Source organism: Propithecus coquereli, unplaced genomic scaffold, assembly GCF_000956105.1.
Source record: "Propithecus coquereli isolate 6110/MARCELLA unplaced genomic scaffold, Pcoq_1.0 Scaffold101, whole genome shotgun sequence".
Lineage (NCBI taxonomy): Eukaryota > Metazoa > Chordata > Mammalia > Primates > Indriidae > Propithecus > Propithecus coquereli.
Window position 1 is genome coordinate 209,522 of NW_012133970.1, and position 23,483 is coordinate 233,004.

The 23,483-nt window shown below is 37.6% G+C and overlaps 1 protein-coding gene across 1 annotated transcript in view; it reads left to right on the forward strand.

Annotated features, from left to right (window-relative positions):
* PHKA1 (phosphorylase kinase, alpha 1 (muscle)) overlaps nt 1-23,483 on the forward strand; it is a 190,881-nt gene that overhangs the window by 152,507 nt on the left and 14,891 nt on the right. The window contains exons 21-28 of the mRNA XM_012642857.1: nt 337-416; nt 3,328-3,406; nt 3,547-3,676; nt 5,717-5,818; nt 6,720-6,835; nt 6,960-6,998; nt 9,831-9,881; nt 16,155-16,325. Of these exons, the coding sequence (XP_012498311.1) occupies nt 337-416; nt 3,328-3,406; nt 3,547-3,676; nt 5,717-5,818; nt 6,720-6,835; nt 6,960-6,998; nt 9,831-9,881; nt 16,155-16,325 (768 nt within the window). The remainder of the gene's footprint in view (nt 1-336; nt 417-3,327; nt 3,407-3,546; nt 3,677-5,716; nt 5,819-6,719; nt 6,836-6,959; nt 6,999-9,830; nt 9,882-16,154; nt 16,326-23,483) is intronic.

Consider the following 23,483-nt stretch of genomic DNA (forward strand, 5'->3'; position numbering starts at 1 on the left):
ATAAAGAATGAAGATAAGCCAAAAACAGGAAAGAAAAAGAAAGAGGACTTTTTTTGAACTAGATTCTTTGATAAAATTATTTTTAAAATTTTTTAAAAGAAAGACAAAAGCCAAACAAACAAAAAAGTTCCTGCCTCCTTGGAAATGAAAAGATCTCATTGTTCCTTCCTAGAAATCCTTCTTTTCTGATCTTCATAGTATTTAATATTTCCTGAGGAAGAGAGTTTGATATGTCATTAAGTTAAGGGGGAGCAAAGATTTCTGAGCTAAGAAGAGAAATGTTTGTGTAAACCTGAGGTGTTATGAAAAGGATAATGTTATACTGTCTCTTCTTAGGCCTGCACAGACCTTCTCTCCCACCAGAAACATTTGACAGTTGGGCTCCCTCCAGAACCTCGAGAAAAGACTATCTCTGCGTGAGTATGGTTGGATTTGATCAATTTTCTCTGAGCCTTTAGGAAGCTGTGTGGACCTACCACAATTCTCTTGCCCTAATCTGTCAATGGATGACAAAGTCCTATATGTGTGCACTTCTATCAGAAACACTTAGTGGGAGAATGTTGGTAATGACAGGGTGTGAGTGAGTGAAAGGAAAAACTCATAGGGAGTAGTACTCAAACTTTTTTTACTTACTAGGTTTTTCCAAACCTCCCATTCAAAGAACAAAACAAACAGGGCACCTGAAATTAGCACCCACAAGATGTCAGCCATACTCTGGAAAGAGGAGGTGGAAGAAAGTGTCTGGCCGGAGCACAGGGCTGATGATGCAACCCCATGCTGCTCAAGAAGGAATAAAACGGGGGTGCAGTCATAGTCAAAGGGGAAAAATGGGTACTTACAGAGCATAGTGAGGTAGCACCCCTTCCAGAAAACTGTAATCAGCTTGCCATTGTCTCAGGTCTGCCACAGCTTACAGTTGGAAACAGTGCCCTAAGATAGCAGTCCCCAACCCTTTTGGCACCAGGGACTGGTTTCATGGAAGACACTTTTTCCACAGATGGCAGGGAAGGGGATGGTTTCGGGATGATTCAAGTGCATTACATTTATTGTGCAGTCGAACCTCTCTGCTAATGACAATCTGTATTTGCAGCCGTTCCCCAGCGCTAGCATCACCACCTCAGCTCCACCTCAGATCATCAGGCGTTGGATTCTCATAAGGAACGTGCGACCTAGATCCCTCATATGCACAGTTTACAGTAGGGTTCACACTCGTATGAGAATCTAATGCCCTGCTGATCTGACAGGAGACAGAGCTTATGCAGTGATGCAAGCCATGGGAAGTTGGCTGTAAATACAGATGAAGCTTCGTTGGCTGGCCTGCCACTCACCTCCTGCTGTGCAGCCCAGTTCCTAACAGGCCACAGACGGGTACTGGGTACTGGTCCGCAGCCCAGGGGTTGAAGACCATAGCCCTAGGATAAGCTTGGGCTGGAGGGGAGGGGGAGTCAAGTGACAGGCTGGGATGTGAAGTTTAATTCTTATACATTGGTCTTCCTTTTGCCACTAGCCATGCCAGTAAAACTCGTCCACAGTAAATCTGTTTAATCTCATGTCAGGCCAGTGCCAAAATTTAAATCTGCAAACATGCTGTATTTCCAAGAAATATTTTTAGAGGGATTCTAACTGCATTCATAAGTGAGCAAAAAAAATCTGTTTTTCTAGTAAGGAGTAATTTAAAACAAGGTATTCCCTCTACCTGCCAGTTCTACTTCTGTAGCCAGTGTAGTAAAAAGCTTATTTTGTAAACAAAACATGTTCTAGATAGAGAGCTTAATCAGGAAGAAATGAGGGAGAAGTAAGCAGGGATACCTTTGCTGATGTCTGGATACCACCTCCTTCCTGGTTTATGTCCATGATTTCTGTTACCCCTAAGATCCGGTTCAGACTCCTATACAAAGGCTCAGAGAGACAGATCATAGGACCATGCATCATAGGTTCAATGTGTAAAGTCCCAGTTATACTTTCAGAAAAATACTCCTAACCTTGTGTGTGAGTTTGCTTGGACTGCCATAACAAAGTAGCAGAAACTGGGTGGCTTAAACAACAAAAATTTATTCTCTCACAGTTTTGGAAGCTAGAAGTCCAAATCAGGGTGTCAACAGGGTTGGTCCCTTCTGAAGGTTAGAAGGGACTTTGTTCTAGGCCTCTGTCTTTGATGTGTAGATGGCTGTCTTCTCCCTGTGTCTCTTCATGTTTCTTCTGTGCATGTCTATGTGTCCAAATTTTCTGTCTTTATAAGGACATCGGTCATATAGAATTAGGTCCCACTCTAATAACTTCACTTTAACTTAATTACCTCTGTAAATGCCCTGTCTCCACATAAGGTAACATTCCAAAGTACTAAGGGTTAGGATTTCGATATAAAAATTCTGGGGGACACAATTCAACCCATAAACCTTTGCTCCTGGCAAACAACCCTTTATCACAAATCAGATCAATTTTGTGACACTGTCGGTAATACAAAAGAAGATGGCATAGTCCATGCCCCCAGAGTGCTTTGTGTCAACGGAAGAGTCAGAAGTGTGGGAGGATGTGTGTATAGCTATGTGTGAGTGTGTATGTGAGTATTTGTGTGTGTGAACTGATGAAACTATAGAAAATCAATACAACTCTCTAAGATGTGATTGTAAAGTAATAAAATGGTTTCCAAAAGGCACAGCTTTTTATGGCTGAATAGTATTCCATTATGTAGGGAGGAGATGAAGAGAGGTTGGTTAATGGGTACAAACATACAATTAGAAGGAATAAGTTCTTACGTTTGATAGCAGAATAGGACTATAGTTAACAACAATGTATTGTATATTTCTAAGTAGATAGAAGAGAGGACTTGAAATGGTCCCAACACCTCGATAAATATTCAAGGTGATGTATAGCCTAAATACCCTGACTTGATCATTACATATTCCATGCATGTAACAATACATCACATGTACCCCATAAATATGTACAAATATTATGTGTCCATAAAAAAGGCACAGCTTAAAATTAGTTTGTTACTTTGTAGCCATAACAATTACCTGTCAAGAACTAACCACGAAAGACTGGTCTAAAAGGACATCATGGGGTGAGTTTTAAGTAAAATTTTGAAGGTTTATTCAATCCAGGTTTAGAGAAGAGAGAACAGAGTTCTTCCGAGTTGATATGGGCCAGGGTGGTTTGAGGAGGCAATGGACGAGCTTTGAAGACTGAAAGAACCAGAATGCTACTGTTAATGATAAAATGTTGAGGAAATGATATGGACTTGGGAATAGCTTTTTTAATTTTTGCAACATATTTAGGTTTAAGTGGTTGTAGAATTTCGTCTGTCTTCACTGTCTTGTTCCTTAGACCTCTGCCCTATGAGGCACTTACTCAGCTGATAGATGAAGCCAGTGAAGGGGACATGAGCATTTCAATCCTTACACAGGTGAGCAGAATTATAAAGCTTAATCTGGTGATTGATATTTTAAAGTTTGTTTTCAATTCATCTGGCAATTTCCAAAGATGACTAAATAGGCATTATGAAACCTGGGCTGTAATTTTTGTCTATATTCATTCTGTGTACAGGAAATAATGGTATATCTGGCCATGTATATGCGAACCCAGCCTGGCCTCTTTGCTGAAATGTTTCGACTTCGAATTGGCCTGATCATACAAGTTATGGCAACAGAACTAGCCCACTCCCTTCGATGCTCAGGTACTCAATTCAGTAACTATTTTAGATGAAATTTGCTTTTAATGTAGGTCTATGGAGTTTTGGATCAGGGAGGAAAGAAAGCTAAAACATTTTTATTCATAGTTCAGAGGCTGCATATGGCAATCTTGTTCCCATGTTAGTCACTACTTATACAAGTCAAGGGGTTGATATGATGACCCATTTGTATTTTAGTTCTGCAACTTTAAAATGCCACTTCTTGGGGTCTCTGCACTCCAAATTCCGCTTAACCAATTATTCTTAGCTAGCTTCATTTCTCCTAACTCCTCGAGTGCTCTGGAGAGTACTTGAGTGTGACAAACCAGGTTGGGTTCAGGTTTAGGCAGTGGAGCTTCTAGATACCAAAATTGAGTCGTTACATTAGTGGATCATAGTGTCAGTATTCTGTCTAGTCAGCATCATGATTGAATAAAGGAAGACTATTTTATTAATGTTTATTTGACAAGATTCTCTTCGAAATGAACTAAAGGTATATTTGGCAAGATAAAAGTTTTAGTTTGAAAAATAGTTGGGGCCTGTGGAAGCTGCAGAGCAGAAATATATGAAAGTATGAAGGGGAAAAAGGACCCCTATGGCATGACTCATTTTTTCCATTAGTATTTGTTTGATTTCAACAGGAATGGCAAAATAAGACAGATGGGGATGGCATAGAAAAATAAAATCACAGTTGTAAAACTCAATTTTTAGCCATTCTTTCAGTTAAATTTTCCCAAAAGACTTTTAACTGAGCTTTTAACAAGAAGCTAAATGTATTGGTTTGAGTCAGACCTAAATCAAACAAATGAGATAATTTATATTTAAATAACCCTTTGAAGGAAGAGAGCTAACAATTATTTTATACCTACCATATGCTGGACACTGTACTTTTTGCTTTATATTTACATAGATTGTCTCATTTAATCCTTACAACAATCCTGGAGAAGGTATTATTGTCCCACTTTTACCAATAACCTCAGAGAGGTTAAGTAACTTGCCCAAAGTAATATCAAGCTAGTAAATAGTGAAATTTAACTTCAAGTCTTTCTGATTTCAAATAATTTCCAGTTCAGCACATTGTTATAGATAAACGTATCATATAGTATTCTCTAGTTGTGGTATCAAGGAATGTTTTATGAGAGGGTGTGATTGATCATTAATAAACCTCAATGAGTGAACATTCTTCACTTTTCCTGTTATGGATCTTGCTCTCCTATGGATTCATCAAAACCATGGCTCTTTATTCCCTATAGGATAAAGTCAAAAATCCCTGGGTCTGATATTCAACACCCTCAACAGTCTGGCTTCTACCTACTACTTCAACAGTACTTCCCGCTATTTATCAATCCCCATCCTTGAAGAATGATGTCTCCTCTGATTTCAAAAGCACTTATTGTATATACCTCTCATTTCACATTTAGTACATACAGTGGTTTCTTGTTGCTTATCTTGTTTACATGTTCCACCTCTCTCAAATAGATGGTCAGCCTCTCAAGGTCAGGTACCATGTCATACTTGTTTATACTAACATTAGTTAAAATGATGACCTACCTGTAGTAAATTCTTAATAAGTGTCTGATGTTGATGAACAAGTTCAAGTTATCCTCTCAATATTCTTCATCATTTCATGGATTCATATCTATTCTCCTTTAAGTCTCTATATTTCTACACTGAGAAGTTTTAAGTATTCAAGTCCATCTGCATACATACATTCATTGCCTTTTCTAAATGGCCTCCAATTCCATTGTTCTTTTATTCTTACCACTTTCAAATAAGGATTCTGAGTACCCTAATGGTGTGGAGGAGGGTGGTGAAGAAGAAGTCAATGACCTGGCTAATCCACAAACTGGATAGTCAGTCCTTAAATAATTAGGAATTTATTGCAGTGTGAATATCCAAGCAATATGGTACTAGCAATTTATTTTGTAATTCTATCCTTCTAATCGAGGGACTCAGAAATTCTAAGCAAGTAAGGAAATAGAGAAAAAGAGGGAGGGAATGGCAGGCAAATTGAAGTCCTTCTGTTCTAATGTTTCTGCTGACTAGCTGAGGAAGCCACAGAGGGCCTGATGAATCTCAGTCCTTCAGCCATGAAGAATCTCCTGCATCACATTCTCAGTGGCAAGGAGTTTGGAGTGGAACGAAGCGGTGAGATTAAATAACTGAATTTCCATTTCTGACTTTGGTTTAAGTGCCTTATTGGTTTTAAAATGGTTTTTCTTTCATCAGAGAAACCTTCTACCACAAATAAATAGAACCCCAATATATAAAACAGTTAAAAGCAAAGCTGTCTTCTGAAACAAGATTAGGAAACTACTATGTGTCTCATTTTTTTCCTTAAATAATGATATATGAACTAAGTGGATTGCTTACTATCGTGTTTTGTTTTTAAGTTTTTTATTCATTCCCTTACATTACTTCATGTCTCTGCTTTAGGACAACTAGCAACGCATATCTTCTGAAACTGTCTTGTATTCTAATTGCCAGTAATTCAGTAGCACTTGCAATGTTGTATATGTATGTATATGTGTAGCTGCTTATAATACATCTTATGTATATTTTCAACTTTAGATTTAAATATATCTCAGAGTTCATCACAAACTAATCTTCCACCTGCATTCATGGTTTAGGCAGTATTTGGTGTCACATACCTAAAGCAGCAGAGCAAATGAAAAGGGGTTATCTCTCACGCTCAACTTTCAGGCTTAGGATAAATTGATATATAAGGTCAAATGGATGGATGTCAGACCTTAGAGTAATTAAAAAAAAAAAAAAGGTATAATGTAGTATTCCTCAAGCTGGGGATCTTGCTAAAATGCACATTCTGACTTAGTAAGTCTGGAGTGGGACCTGAGATTCTTCTGACAAACTACTAGGTGGTACAGATGCTGCTGGTCCATGGACCACCGTTTAAATAGCAAGGTTATAATTAATTTTTAAAATTAAGTTAAAAATAAGGACATACATCTAAGTCTTTTTAACATGCTAGAGAAAAAATTGTATTTGATTATCCTCTCTCTTTCTCTTGAATCTTTCATGCTATGTATAGTTCGTCCCACTGATTCGAACGTCAGTCCTGCTATTTCTATCCACGAGATTGGTGCTGTTGGAGCAACCAAAACAGAACGAACTGGGATCATGCAGTTAAAAAGTGAGATAAAGCAGGTAAGATACTACTTGGGAGATTAGCTGGGATATTGCTATGTTTAAGAATATTCTTTTGGAATCAAACTTTGTTGGGATCCATTATTTCATATCCTGCGTTTAATTTGAGCCATTTATTTTTCAGGTGGAATTTCATAGACTGTCTATCTCAGCTGAAAGCCAGGTGAAATAACTAGAGATCCTTTAACATAGTTTAGCTTGCCTTTAGTTCTATATAACATGCATGAGCTCATGGCCTTTTTACAAATAAGGTAACAAGCCATGGAGTAGCTTATTTGAATCTCCTTTATAACAATCATTTTTTAACTAGCTTTCATTTTTCTGGAACTACTTTGCTAATTGTAGAAGGAAAGCAACTTGCATTTGATAGCAAGAAATTGAAATCCTGAGTTTCTGCTATTAGGACTGACATGCAATTTGGTAATTAATTTTCTTTATAAAACTAGACTTAGACTTCTTATTTTTAAGAATAGCTACTAGAGAGAACATGAGATTAGGTGAGGACCTTATTTTTTAAATTCGTTTTCAGGTATTATCTCCAAATTTGACTTTTATCATTGCCTTGAAAAAGAGTCTTTGTTTAGCCAAACTTTAGTCAGGCTTCTGAACCTTCTCCTAAGCCCATCTGTGCACTTCCTTGTAAAATCCCATTTTAGCAAAAAAAAAACCTGGCTAAGTCATTTTACCTAGAACCCTCTATCCTCAATGTCTGATTATCCTTGATGCCTGATCATCCTCAATATCTGATCAGGTTCCTTATCCTCCACCACCCCCCAAATGATGTCTGATCACCCTGGCCTGTCTTTAACAAGAATCCTGTTAGGTCAGTTTAACCAGAATCTGTCTTACCCCAGTATTTTCTAGTGTTACTAATTTTCCATCCACTGATCCCCCACACTACCCCTTGGCTATAAATTCCTGCTTGCCCATGTTATATTTAGAGTTGAGCCCAATCTCTCTCCTCCACTGCAAGACCCCAGTTGCAGTGGTCCCTATACCTACCACAATGGTCCTAAATAAAGTCTTCCTTACCATGCTTTAACAAGTGTCATTGAATAATTTTTTCTTTAACAAGTTATACAAAAAGTGTTGAGGACAAATAGAGGAGAAGCACCTAAATCATTCTGGGAGTCACTGGGAGTCACTAAACATGATATTATAGTCTCTTACTTTTTCCTACAGGTGAAAATAGATGGAGTTGTTACATCCTACAAGGAAATAGTTGACACAGATTTCTATACCTTTTTTTAAAATCCTAGGAAATCATATGGTTTCAAGATCTTGAAGTTGAGAACGTACTCATTTGGTCTCTCCTAGAAGCCCTTTTTATGAAAAGCTTAAAACCACTCCTCTTACTTTCAAAATAGAATTGTGATAGCTCACAGTATTAAAACACCTTCAGAAGGAGAGAGATGAAATGGAGATTTGGGGGGTGGTTTGGCTTTGTTTGTTAGAGATGGGATCTCACTATGTTGGCCAGGCTGGAGCACAGTGGCTATTCACAGGCGCGATCCCACTACTAATCAGCATAAGAGTTTGACCTGCTCTGTTTCCAACCTGGGCCAGTTCACCCCTCCTTAGGCAATCTGATGGTCCCCCACTCCTGGGAGGTCACCATATTGATGCCAAACTTAGTGTGGACACCCAATCGGTATAGTGCACTACAGACAGAACTTCTAGACTCAACCGATCCTCCTGCCTCAGCCTCCTGAGTAGCTGGGACTACAGACATGCGCCACCATTCACAGCTGTTTGTTTTTTTAAAAAGGAATCAGAAACAATTTAGGAGGAAAATGATCCAATGCTTAAAGCTTAATTTGAAATAAACTCGAATACACTGATCAAATACCCTTTGACATTTACATTTATGCAAGAACAAGAATGGAATGGAATAAGAACAGGCCTTGTGTTTTTTGTTTTTTTTTTAAAAGTGTTCACTTTACAATTTTTTCCCAGATAATTTGAGTAATCTGGACATTTTCCTATTCGAAAGGTGAAAGAATTATACATTGAATATTGAATAGTTAAACTGATGTTATTAGTAAATCGTCCTTATTTTGGTTGAGAGTGATTGGCTAAATATTTTATAGTTGTTTATAGTCACAGAGTATTACTTACAAGTTCATTATATATTTAGAACTCAAAGTGCATGTTCCCAGCTAGATTAATATGATATTAAGACTTGACTTACTGGCCAGGTGTGGTGGCTAATGCCTATAATCCCAGCGCTTTGGGAGGCCGAGGTGGGAAGATCCCTTGAGGCCAGGAGTTTGAGAGCAGCCTGGGCAATGTAGCGAGACCCCATCTCTACAAAAAAAAAAAACTTGGTGGTGCACACCCATAGTCCTACCTACTAGAGAGGCTGAGACTGGAGGGTCGCTTCAGCCTGGGAGTTTGAGGTTATACTGAGCTGTGATTGTGCCACTGCACTCTAGCCTAGACAGTAGAGTGAGACCCTGTCTCTTGTATAAAAAAAAAAAAAAGAAAGAAAAGAGAAAAAAAATATGCTGAAATAACAAATAAATAAATTTAAAAAGAAAAAGAAAAAAAAGACTTGACCTACCCAGCTACATCATTTAGGCTTTTTTCTACACATTTACTATCTATAGGTCTTCAAGGGAGCCAAAATCGTTAGAACTATAATTTAGAGGATTCAGAGCCCTAAACTTTTGTTACTTTCTTACTTCTAAATATTGATTTCCATCCTCACCTGCCTGTCTGGCATTTTGTATTGTTCTAAGCCCTTTTCTCTACCACTCACCAGTGCCCTCGTTTCTCATTATGGAAAAAACATTTTTGAGGTAGTTTTATTTATTTTACCCTTTACCATGACTTCTAGAGTAAGGTTATTTCATCAGCTTTTTAATGATATCATGCTGGCTAGTTACTTAAATAGTCTGTACTTTGATTCTACTAATAACTTTTAGAAACACAAGTAACAGTTGCCTTGCCTCATGCCTTTTAAAATTTTATTTTCTCAATTTTTTTTTCATAGTCCAATGGTGGTCATCCCCTGGGTATAGATTTGATGTCACCGCCTTTTCTGGTAACTGCTGTTATCTTGTATTATATGCCATTCACAAGTGCTTTGAAAACATGTTGTATAAATCATGACATATACTGGTTGACTAAAAAGAAAAACAAAATTAATTAAGAACTAAGCTAAGTATAAAGCACTTTCATATATGTGGGTGAAGTGTTTCCATTTTTTTCCCAATAAGGCAGGGAAGGGAGTTCAACCTCTTTTCCATTTCAGAAAACAAAATTCAATTTAATAAGTATTTGTTAAGTATCTGTGTATTCATTCATTCTTTCAACTAATATAATTTATTACATGCCTACTATGCAAATTTTTAGTCCTCACCCTAGGCATACTGGCCCAGTAATCTGTGTTTTAATAAGCTCTTTAAATGATTCTGATGTATTTTAAGATTAAAAACCAGTGAGTTAGCTGTTCTTCTGATTATTAATTCATTTAGTAAATATTAATTGAGTGCTAATTTTGTGCCAGGCACTGGAGATACAATAGTGAACAAAACAGATGGGGTCCTTGCCCTCATGAAGCTTACAGTTTAGGAAGACTGATCTCTAATTAAATTTCTTTGGTTTAAATCAATGATTCATAATGGCCTATAATTTCAGATTGCTCAGGCTAAAGAGATTTAGGCCAGGTGACGACCAAACATAAAATGGAAAACTATTGAAAGTAATATTAGGATTTTGGTTAACTTTAACCAAATACCCTGTAATGAATTAAGACTTGGCCAAGGCTGTCATATCTATATTAATAGAGGACAAAGGTATAGAAGAAAATTTAATGTAAAAAACTCAAAACTATTGTTATTTGGTTTGGAAAATGGTCTGAATTGTACTCTATCAGACCCATACCCTTTCTGGTTTGACCCCACTATCAGCAGCCTAGGATCTCGGTGGTAGAGACAAGACAATGAAGATGAATTAAATGGCAGTTCATCTACTTGACAGTTCAGTGTATGTGATAATCACTTGCCAACAGAAATGTTTGGGGATACTTTTCTCTTTTACATTGCAGTGGTTTGTGATTTACACATTTGGCCCAAAATAAAATATGAATTCTTTTCTCAGAAAATATTTCTATTGTCTTCTATTTTATATTGATTTCTGAATCTAAGCTGTCAAATAACCACTTTCCTCAGTGTATTTTATCCTTTACGTCATAAAATTTTTTCAAAGTTCATTATGCTATAGCATGTTTCAATACTTTATTCCTTTTCATTGCTGAATAGCATCATTATTATATTGATCACCATATTTTATTTATCCATTCATCTGTTGATGGACACCTAGATTGTTTCTACTTTTTGGCTTCTATGCATAATGCTGCTATGAACCTTTGTGTACAAATTTTTGTATGAACTTATATTTTCATTTCTCTTGGATATATATTTAGGAGTGGAAGTGCTAGGTCATATGGTAACTATGTTTAGCATTCTGAGAAACTGCCAAACTTTGCCAAAGGGGCTGTACTATTTTACATTCCTACCAGCAACATATGAGGATTCTAATTTCTTCACTTCCTCGCCAACTCTTGTTTATAATTGTCTGTCTTTTTGATTCTAGACATCCTACTGGGTATGAAGTGGTATCTCATTGTGGTTTTGATTTGCATTTCCCTGATGGCTAATGATATTGAGCATCTTTTCACGTGCTTATGGGCCATTTGTTTATCTTCTTTGGAGAAATGTCAATTCAGAACCTTTGCCCATTTGTAATTGTGGGTTGTTTTTTTTTTTTTTTTTTTTTGTCTTTTTATTGTTGAGTTGCAAGGATTCTTTATATATTCTGGATATAAGTCCCTTGTTGGATATATAATTTGCAAATATTTTCTCCCATTCTATGGTTTTTTTTCACTCTCTTAATGGTGTTCTTTGAGGAACAAAAGTTTTTAATTTTGACAAAATCTAATTTATCTGTTTCTTCTGTTGCGCATGATTTTGGTGTCATGTCTTTGCGGAACCCAGAGCCACAAAGATTTATTCTTATTTTTTGTTTTAAGAGTTTTATAGTTTTAGCTATTACATGTAGGTCTATGTTAAAGGGGGTCCCCAAGACCACTCCCAGGTTTGATTATTCACTGGGAGGACTCACAGGACTCAACATATAGTCATAGCCACAACTATGCAGTGAAAGGATACTAAGTAAAATCAGCAAGGGAACAAGATGCATTGGGCAAAATCCAGAGAAAACAGGTGCAAGCTTCCAGAGTACTGTCCCAATGGAGTCACACAGAATACACTTAATTCCCCCTGCAACAAGTTGTGACAACGTGTGTGAAATATTGCCAGCCAGGGAAGCTCGTTAAAGATTCAGCACCCAGGGTTTTTATTGGGGGCTGGTCATGTGAACAGCCTCTGTCTGGCATGTACCAAAACTCCAGACTCCCAGAAAGAAAGCAGGTATTCAACATAAACCATAGTGTTTATACAAACAGTTTAGGTACAGTAAGCTACTGTTATCAGTTCTGGGAATGGTGGGAACCCTCCCAAAATCTAAGTTTCTAGATGCCAGCCAAAGGCCAACCTTGTAAGCAGGCCTTTCCAAGAATAGCAGTTCTGGCCCGCTGTGTTAACTCTTTTCTGCACAATGATCCATTTGGACTTAATTTTTGTGTACAGTGTAAGGTAGAGGGTCCAACTTTATTCTTTTGTATGTGGATATCCATTGTTCCAGCACTATTTGTTGAAAAGAATATCTTTCCTTCATTTAATTCTCTTGGCATCCTTGTTGAAAATTAATTGACCAAAATATAATGGTTTATTTCTGGCTCCCAATTCTGTTTTATTGATCTACATGTGTATCCTATGTCAGTATGACAGTTTTGATTGTTGTAGCTTTATAGTAAATTTTGAAATTAGGAAATGTGAATCTTCCAACTTCAGTCTTCTTTTTTAAGATTGTATTAGCTATCATGTATCCCTTCAATTTGTATATAAATGTTAGGATCAGTTTATTAATTTCTGCAGAGAATCCAGCTGGGATTTTGATAGAGATTGTGTTCAATCTATAGATCAATTTGGGAAGTATTGCCCTCTTAACAATATTAAGTCTTCCGATCCATGAAAATGCAATTTCTTTTCATTTACTTAGGTCTTTGGTTTCTTTGAACATATTTTATAGTTTTCAGAATATATGTTTTGTACTTCTTTTGTTAGGTTTATTCCTATATATTTATTCCCTTTGATGGGAATTTAAATGGAATTGTTTTCTTAATTTCATTTTCAGATTGCTAATTGCTGCTCTTTAGAAATAAATTTGATTTTGTTATTATAGTAAGAACATTTAACATGAGATCTGCCCTTTTAAAAAATTTTTAAGTATATGATACAGTATCATTACAGGCATGATGTTGTACAGTAGATCTCTAGAACTTTTTCATCTTACATAACTGAAACTTTATACCCATTGTAGCAAGTTCTCAGCCCTGGCAACCACCGTTCTACTCTTTGCTTCTATGAGCTTGGCTATTTTAGATACATCACATAACTGGAATCATATAATATCTGTCCTTCTGTGACTGGCTTATTTCACTTAGCATAATGTCCTCCAGATTCATCCATGTTGTATATATTGCAATATTTCTTTCTTTTTTAAGGCTGAATAATATTTCATTGCATGTATATGCCACTTTTTTTTTTTTTAACCATTCAACTGTCCGTAGACATTTAGGTTATTTTCATATCTTGGCTACTGTAAATAGTGCTGCATTGAGCATGGGAGTGCAAATCTCCATAAGATCTTGATTTCAGTTCTTTTGGATAAATACCCAGATTTCTGTATCATATATATGGTAATTCTATTTTTAATTTTTTTTTTTTGAGACAGAGTGTCGCTCTATCGCCTAGACTGGAGTGCAGTGGTGTGATCATAGCTCGCTACAGCCTCAAACTGCTGTGCTCAAGCAATCCTCCTGCCTCAGCCTCCCAAATAGCTGGGACTACAGGCATGTACCATGACGCCCAGCTAATTTTTCTATTTTTTACAGAGACAGAGTCTTGCTATGTATATGTAGCTCAGGCTGGTCTCAAACTCCTAGCATCAAGTGATCCTCCTGCTTGGCCTCCCAAAGTGCTAGGATTACAAGTGTGAGCCACTGTACCCATTCTATTTTTAATTTTTTGAGGAACCTCCATATTGTTTTCCATAGTAGCTGTGTCATTTTACATTCCTCCCAACAGTGTACAAAGGTTCCAGTTTCTTTACATCCTCACCAACACTTACACCATTTGTTTTTTTGTTAATGACCATCCTTATAGGTATGAAGTGATATCTCATTTTGGTTTGATTTGCATTTCCATGATGATGAGTGGTATTGACCATCTTTTCATATACCTGTTGGCCATTTGTGTATCTTCTTTGGTGAAATGTCTATTCAAGTAAAATATAATTGATTTTTGTTATTGAGCTTATATCATGCAACTTTACTGAATTCATTGATTATTTGTAGTTGTTTTTTAGTGAATGCCTTAGTATTTTCTATATATAAGATCATGTCATCTACAAATAGAGATATTAATAATTCTATTTCTTCCTTTCCAATGTATATGTCTTTTATTTCTTTTCTTGCTTAGTTGCCCTGGCTAAAACCTCCAGTACAAAGTTGAATGGAAGTGATGAGAATGGGCATCCTTGTCTTCTGATTTGGGGGAAAAATAATCAGTCTTTGACTGATGATGTTGGCTATGGATTTTTATAGGAAAATACCTAACCTTTTACTAGATTGAGGAAGTTCCCTTCTGTTCCTAGTTTGTTGAGTGATTTTATCATGAAGGTGTGTTGAATTTCATTAAGTGCTTTTTTGCATCTATTAAGATGATGTAGTTTTTATCCTTTTTTCTATTGATACGGTGTATTATATTAATTAATGTTCAGATATTAAAACAACCTATAATGCCTGAAATAAATCCTACTTTATCATGTTGTATAATCCTTTTAGTATATTGTTGAATTTGATTTGCTAGTATTTTGTTGAGAATTTTTACATCTATATTCATGAAGGATATTAGACTATAATTTTCTTGTGAAACCTTTGTATGGTTTTGTTATTGGGGTAGTATTGGCATGATAGAATAAGTTGGGAAGTGTTCCTTCTTCTTCTCTTTTTTGGAAGAGATTGCAAAGAACTAGTGTTAATTCTTCTATAAATGTTTTGTAGAATTAACCAGTGAAGACATTCTATGCATAGACTTTTCTTTGTGGGAAATTTTGTACTTACTAATTTGATCTCTTTATTCGTTAAAGGTGTTTTCAGATTTTCTGTTTCTTTTTGAATCAATTTGGAGATTGGGTAGTTTGTGTCTTTCTAGGAATTTGTGTATTTCATCTAGGTTATGTACATTGTTAGCATATGGCAGCTGATGGTATGACCTTATAATCCTTTTTATTTCTGTAAGGTCAGAATTAATGTCTTTCCTCCTTTTTTCTTGGTCCATTCAGCTAAAGATTTGTCCATTTTGTTGATATTTTCATGGAAAGAAATTTTGGTTTCATTCATTTTCTCTGTTGTTTTTCTATTCTCTATTTCATTTCTTTCCCTTCTAATCTTTATTATTATTTCCTTCCTTCTGCTTGCTTTTGGTTTCATTTGCTCTTCTTTTTTTCCTTGTTTTAAGGTGGAAGGTTTGGTTATTAATTTGAGATCTTTATTCTTTTTTAATACAGGCATTTATAACATAAATTTCCTCTTTAAGCATTGCTTTAGCTGCATCCCATAAGTTTTGGTATGTTGTATTTTTGTTTTCCTTCATCTCAGAATATTTTCTAATTTTCCTTGTGATTTATTTTCCTTAATGCATTGGTTATTTAGGAGTATATTGTTCAAATTTTATGTATTTGTAAATTCCCTAAATTTCCTTCTGTTACTCACTTCTAATTTAATACCATTGTGGAATTAAACATACTTTGTATGGTTTCAATTCTTTTAAATTTATTATGGCTTGTATTAGGCCCATAAGAGGAACAAATTAAGCCATAGACCAGCTAGAAGTTTAACAAAGATAACCAGTTAAAGAGACAGCTAAGAATGTCCAATGCCATCAATATTTTTATGGCTCTTCTTATGTATCACTGGATTACTTTATAAAAAGATTTTGCCAGTTTATACCACTACATAGCTACATATAAGGCTACTAGCTTCACTGTAACCTCTTTATCTTGGCTGTTTCACTTAATATGTGATTTATAATTCTGCAGAGAGTATTTATTATTCACTGTGCTATAATACTTTATCATAGAAACAGAGATAACTTTTGGTTTATGTTCTTTCCTTTCCTATTCTCCCAAGTCACCTGGAACCTCTATGACTCAAAGTAGTGGATCCTTTCCTGGTACATATGATCATCAGTTATCTAAAGATAGTCGTCAAGGTCAATGGCAACGCAGAAGGAGGCTGGATGGAGCACTGAATAGAGTCCCAGTTGGATTTTATCAAAAAGTATGGAAAGTTTTGCAGAAGGTGAGCATAATACATTGTTGATATCTCTTTATTTTTCTCCCTTGAAATTCTCAATCTCCTTGGCTGAGATATGACATAACTGTAACATCGCCATAATTGTGTAAAAATCATATAGTCAGATGGACAAAACATAAAAGAAGAAAACTTAAAAATAAAAATGGGGATAAAAGGCAGAGACAAGATAGCTGACCCCAGCGACCAGATTGTCTCAGAAGGAAGGAAAAGTTTTAAATGAAAAAGAAAAAACAAACAAACATAGATCTGGTGTAATTCTGAGGGAAAAGTGCTAGAACCTACCATAGATTCCACGGGAAGAAGTTGCAGAGCAGAACAAGAAGGAGCAAGATACCGGCAGAGATCAACCCCTCAGAGGCTTGGAGTCCCATGACAAGGGTAGGTGGGGTGGTTTGTTTCTCCCTCCTTCACCTCTCTAGCAGTCAGCAGGCTCCCGAGCTGCTGGAGAGCCTTTCTACTCTCAGCCCAAAAGCTGCCGCCACCAGTGAACTGGGAGCTTCTTGAAGACAAAGCACCAGGCTGCCAGCCCCCCTCGGGGTTGCTTCCTGTCACCACAGACCTGAGTTGAGATGGCAGGTGCCATATTGCTTTACCCACTATGTGCCTTTGTCCTCCCCAGGGGGTCCCTCAGTTTTTGTCTTGCTCATTCCCACATAAACATTTCCCGACTCTGGCCCAGACTGCAGGAGCCACAGGGTCCAGTGGGTCCCAGAGGATCTGCGTGACCCCAGAACCTAGACATTATGGGCAGGCTGCCTTCCGGAGAGAGGGACAGAGGTAACCAGAGTGCTAGCTAGCTGTCCTCCATTCAAACTCTTTTCCTCCTCTGCCCCTCCCCTGCCCATAGCTACTAAGAGAGACAATTGAACTGGGGCTCTCAGGAGTGGCTGTTTCCCCTCTGTTGGTGTATCCAGCACACCAAGGATTCCACAGAGAGTGGAGCTCAAACCTTTCCACTTAAAGACCTGCAGCAGACTAAGGGGTGCTCAGACTTTGAGCTCCCTGCTCACCGGCCCTCCCTGGTGCTGCTTGCTCAGTTGCTTCATCAGAGCAGGGCACACCCCAAAGCAGAGGGACATCAAACCTGCTTGAGCACCCCATAGGCAACTCGGGACCAGCACGCTTCTACCTGGCACAGTCAGGGATTGATCTTCAGGGAACCGGAGACAGGCTCACAGACCAGATCCTTTACCCCCAGAATGCCATCATGTTGCTTGGGGGCACAGAGGGGAGATTTGTGAACGAATCTTGGGAGGCAAGGAAGCCCACATGGGCAAAACTGAAAAGACGATGCAGTGTGGGTCCAAGCTGTGGCACACTTGTGGAGCACTCCTCCCCGCACAGGAAGGCCATATTCTCACCCCAGGATGGGATCCTGGACAGGGAAGCTCCCAGCCCAAAGTGCCGTCATGGAGGAACTCAGCTGATTTGAGCTCCTGCCTGCTGGCAGACACCAGAGAAAGGCTGGAGCAAGGGAGTGGGGAGGAGAATAAAACCGACCACTGACAACCAGATTGTGAATCTCAGATGGCCTCTCCCACACAAGCAGACTCTCTGGCTGGGTGGGGCCACTTCAGTCCCTCCTTGGTGGCTTTCCCCAGAAGACCTGGAGCAAACCTTTGAGCCCTGCTGAGACAGCTACTTTACCAGCTTTTGTGGAGCTAAGGGCAGGCTCACCCAACCCAGCCCCACCCAGCCTCACTCCCCCACCCACCTCTGCCATGATGGAGAATAAGGACTCACCTGGAAATTCCAGGGCCCCGCCTACCACCTGGGGCATTCAAATGCTTCTCCTGAGGAGCTAGAGATGGTAAGAGGTCCCAAAAACAACACTACAGCTTGTTCATTCCTACAAGCACCACCTGCTGACAGAGAGGTAATTTGAACAGCCGTCTACAAAATTTATTGACTCAATAACACCAGATGTGATTGATTCTTACCCACAAGCACCACCTCCTGTCTCAGAGATTAAACTAGGTGTGCCAGTACAATTCACACTATTAAGAAGACCACAGGGCTGAGGAAAGAGAAAGAATTCCAAAGACCTCCATCCTCCCTCATCAATAAGAGATGGCGAATCAGCCCACACACCACTGCTCACCACTGCTATAGCCTGCAAACAACTAGCAACTGAGAAAACTACCACACTAAGGATATCTATAACCAAGGCATCCATCCAGAACCTAGACTGCCATCAAAGCATCCACAAGCAGAGCCAAAGTTTCTTAGCCAACATATGCTACAGATGCACCCTTACGAGTGAGGAGGGTGGAAAAATCCCCATCTAAACAAAAGAAAATCCAAAAATAAGTAGCAACAGCTACTCCAGATGAGAAGGAATCAGTGCAAGAACTCTGGAAGTACGAAAAATCGGAGTGAAAGGACACCTCTGAGGGGGAACACCAGCTCTCTAACAATGGATAACAACCAAAATGAGAATACTGAAATGACAGATAAAGAATTCCAAATATGGATTGTAAGGAAGCTCAATGAAATTTGAAGAGAAAATGGAAAATGAACTCAAAGAAACCAGAAAAACAATTCAGGAAATGAATGAAAAATTCACTAAAGAGATTGACATATTAAAAATAAAAACCAAACAGAGCTTCTGGAAATGAAAATTCATTTAAGGAAATACAAAACACAGTGAAAAGTTTTAAGAATTGACTAGACCAGGCAGAAGAAGGAATCTCAGAGCTTGAAGAGAACTCTTTTGAATTAGTCAGTCAAAAATGAAGAAAAAAGAATTAAGAGGAATGAACAAAGCCTATAAGAAATATGGGATTATGTAAAATGGCCAAATAGAATCATAGGCATCCCTGAAGGTAAAGAAGAAAATGCACAAGGGCTGCAAAACCTATTTTAGGGAATAATTGAGGAAAACTTCCCTGGTCTTGCTAGAGTTTTAGACATACAGGTACAAGAAGTTCAGTGAACACCTGGGAGATTCATTGCAAAGAGGCAGTCACCAAACACATAGTCATCAGGCTGGCCAAAGTCAACACAAAGGAGGAACTCCTGCAAGGCATGAGGTGAAACCATCAAGTAACTTACAAAGGAAAACCATCAGGCTAACTACAGACTTCTCAATGGAGACCTTACAAGCCAGAAGGTATTGGGGCCCCATCTTTAGTCTTCTTAAACAGAACAACTACCAGCCTAGAATTTTGTATCCTGCCAAACTAAGTTTCATATATGAAGGAGAAATAAAGACTTTTCCAGAGAAGCAAACACTGAGGGAAATTGTCAAGACCAGACCTACCCTGCAGGAAATACTCAGAACTGCATTATACATGGATCAGCACAATAGACACCCAGCAGTGTAAAGCCACACAAAAGCTAAAGCTCAGAACTCATACAGAACAATAGCACAAGAGGTAAAACAGAGCAATTAGGTACTACCCAACAGGATGACCTGAACAGCATCCCACATATCAATTCTGTCAATCAATGTGAACAGTCCAAATGCCCCACTCAAGAGACATAGGCTGGCTGAATGGATAAAAAAAATACAACCCAAGTATCTGCTATCTCCAGGAAATACATCTCACACACAAGGACTCATAAAGATTCAAGGTGAACGGATGGAAAAAATATTCCATGCACATGGAAACCGAAAGAAAGCAAGTGAAGCCATTCTCATATCAGATAAAATTGACTTTAAATCAACAATGATAAAGAAAGACAAAGATGGTCATTATATAATAGTAAAGGGAGCAAATCAATAAGAAGATATAGCAATCCTAAATATTTATATACCTAACACAGGTGCACCCAGATTCATAAAGCAAATTCTACTAGATATAAGCAAAGAGATAAACAACAGCATCGTAATTGCCAGGGGTTGAACACCCCACTGACAGAACTGGACAGATCATCCAAGCAGAAAATAAATAGAGAAACACTGGACTTAAACGGGACTCTAGAAAAAATGGGCCTACCAGACATTTACAGAACATTCTACCCAAAAACTGCTGAATATACATTCTTCTTATCAGTACATGGAACATTCTCCAAGATTGATCCTATCTTAGGCCACAAAACATGTCTCAAAAAGTTCAAAAAATAGAAATCATACCATGTATCTTCTGACCACAGTGGAATAAAACTAGGAATCTACTCCAAGAGAAACACTCAATTCTGCACAAAGTCATGGAAATTAAACAACCTGCTGGTGAATGATTATTGAGTCAATAATGAAATTCAGATGGAAAGAAAAAGATTCCCAAACTGAACAAGAAAGGGGACACGAGGTACCAAAATCTGTGGCAGTCAGCAAAAGCAGTCCTAAGGGGAAAATTCATAGCCTTAAATGCCTACATCAAAAAGACAGAAAGATCATGAAGTGACAATCTGATGACCCATCTCAAGGAATTACAAAAGGAAGAACAAACCAACCCCAAATCTGGCAGAAGAAAAGAAATAACTAAGGTCAGAGCATAACTAAATGAAATGGAAAACAGAAAAACAATACAAAGGATCAATAAAACAAAAAGTTGGCTCTTTGAAAAGATAAAAAAAAAATTGATAGACCTCTTGGAAGATTAACTAGAAATAGAAGAGAAAGGACCCAAATAAGCTCAATCAGAAATGAAAAAGGATATATTACAACTGATACCACAGAATTACAAAATACCATTAGTAAATACTGTGAAAAATCTCTACACACACAAACTCAAAAACATAGAGGAAATGGACAAATTCCTAGAAACACACAATCTCCGAAGACTCAATCAGGAAAAAATAGAACTCCTGAACAGACCAACAGGGAGCATTGATATTGAAGCACTAATAAAGAATCTTCCAACAACAACAATAAAAAAAAGCTCCAGACCAGATGGATTCACAAGCGGATATTTCCAGACCTACAAAGAAGAGCTGATGCCCATATTGCAGAGATTATTCTATAACATCAAGGAGGGAGTGCTCCCTAACTCATTCTACAAAGCCAGTATCACCTTGATACCAAAGCCAGGAAAGGACACAACAAAAAAAGAAAACTACAGGCCAATATCCCTTGTGATTATAGATACAAAAGTCCTCAAGAAAATACTAACAAACTGAATTCAACAGCACATCAAAAAAATAATACATCATGAAGAATGGGCTTCATCGCAGGGATGAAAGGAAGATTCAACATACATAAATCAATAAATGTGATTCACCACTTAAACAGAAGCAGAAACAAAGACCATATGATCATTTCAGTAGATGCAGAAAAAGCATTCAACAAAATCCAGCACCCTTTCATGATAAAAACCCTCAACAAACTATGCATACAAGGAATATATCTGAAAATTATAAAAGCCATATATAACACACCCACAGCTAACATCATACTGAATGGGGAAAAGTTGAAAGCATTCTCACTGAAAACTGGAGCAAGACAAGGGTCTCTACTGTCACCACTTCTATTGAACATAGTGCTGGAAGTCCTAGCCAGAGCAACCAGGCAAGAGAAAGAAATTAAGGATATTCAAATCAGGAAAGAAGAGGTCAAACTATCACTTTTTGCTGATGATATGATCTTATATCTAGAAAACCCCAAAGATGCCATCAAGAGACTCCTGGAATTGATAAATTAATTCAGAAAAGTCTCAGGTTACAAAATCAATGTATACAAATCAGTAGCATTTCTATATACCAGTAACAGTCAAGCTGAGAGTCAAATTAAAGACTCAATACCATTCACAATAGCTACAAAGAAAATTAAAATACCTAGGAATATACTTAACCAAGGAGGTGAAAGATCTCTACTAACAGAACTACAAAACACTGCAGAAAGAAATCACAGATGATGCAAACAAATGGAAAAACATATCATGCTTATGGATTGGTAGAATTAACATTGTTAAAATGTCCATACTACCCAAAGTGATTTACAGATTCAATGCAATCCCCATCAAAATACAAACGTCATATTTCACAGATCTAGAAAAAATAATTGAACACTTTGGAACCAGAAAAGAACCTGAATAGCCAAAGCAATCTTATGCAAAAAGAACAAATGTTTAGGCATCACATTACCAGACTTCAAATTATGCAACAAGCCTATGGTAACCACAACAGCATGGTATTGACACAGAAATAGAGACATAGAAAAATGGAACAGAACAGAGAACCCAGATATAAAACCATCCACATACAGCCAACTAATCTTTGACAAAGCAGACAACAATATACACTGGGGAAAAGCAGCCCTTTTCAAGCCCCATGCAGAAGAATGAAACAGGATCCATATCTCTCACCACTCAGAAAAATTAATTCAAAATGGATAAAGGACTTAAATGTAAGGAATAAAACCATAGGAGTTCTAGAAAAAAATGTCAGAAAAATTCTCCTAGGTATCAGCCTAGGCAAAGATTTTATGACTAGGACCCCAAAGGCAATTACAGCAACAACAAAAATAAATAAGTGGGACTAGATTAAATTAAAAAGCTTTTACACAGCTAAGGAAATAATCAACAGAGCAAGTAGACTGCCTACAGAATGGGAGAAAATATTCGCAAGCTATCCATCCGATAAAGGGCTAATATCTAGAATCTCCAGAGAACTCAAACAAATCAGCAAGAGCAAAACAAACAACCCATTAAAAAGTAGACGGAAGACATGCCCAGAAGCTTCTCAAAAGAAGATATACAAACGGCCAATAAACATATGAAAAAATCCTCAATGTCACTAATCATCAGAGAAATGCAAATTAAAACCACAATGAGATATCACCTTACCCCAGTTAGAATAGCATTTATTAAAAAATCCAAATACAGTAGATGCTAGTGTGGATGCAGAGAGGAAGGAATGCTGATACACTGTTGGTGGGACTGCAAATTAGTACAACCTCTATGGAAAACAGTATGGAGATTCCTCAAAGGACTCATAGCTGACCTATGAGCAACCCCACTACTGGGTATTTACCCAAAGGAAAAGAAGTCATTTTATCAAAAAGACACCTGCACTCGAATGTTATTGTAGCACAGTTCACAGTTGCAAAGATGTGGAATCAACCCAAGTGCCCATCAATTCATGAGTGGATTAATACAATGTAGTATAGGTATACTATGGAATGCTACTCATACACAAGGAGGGCAATGCGCACTACCCGAAGGATGGACATATTTGAAACACGGACTTCGGTGGGGGGGG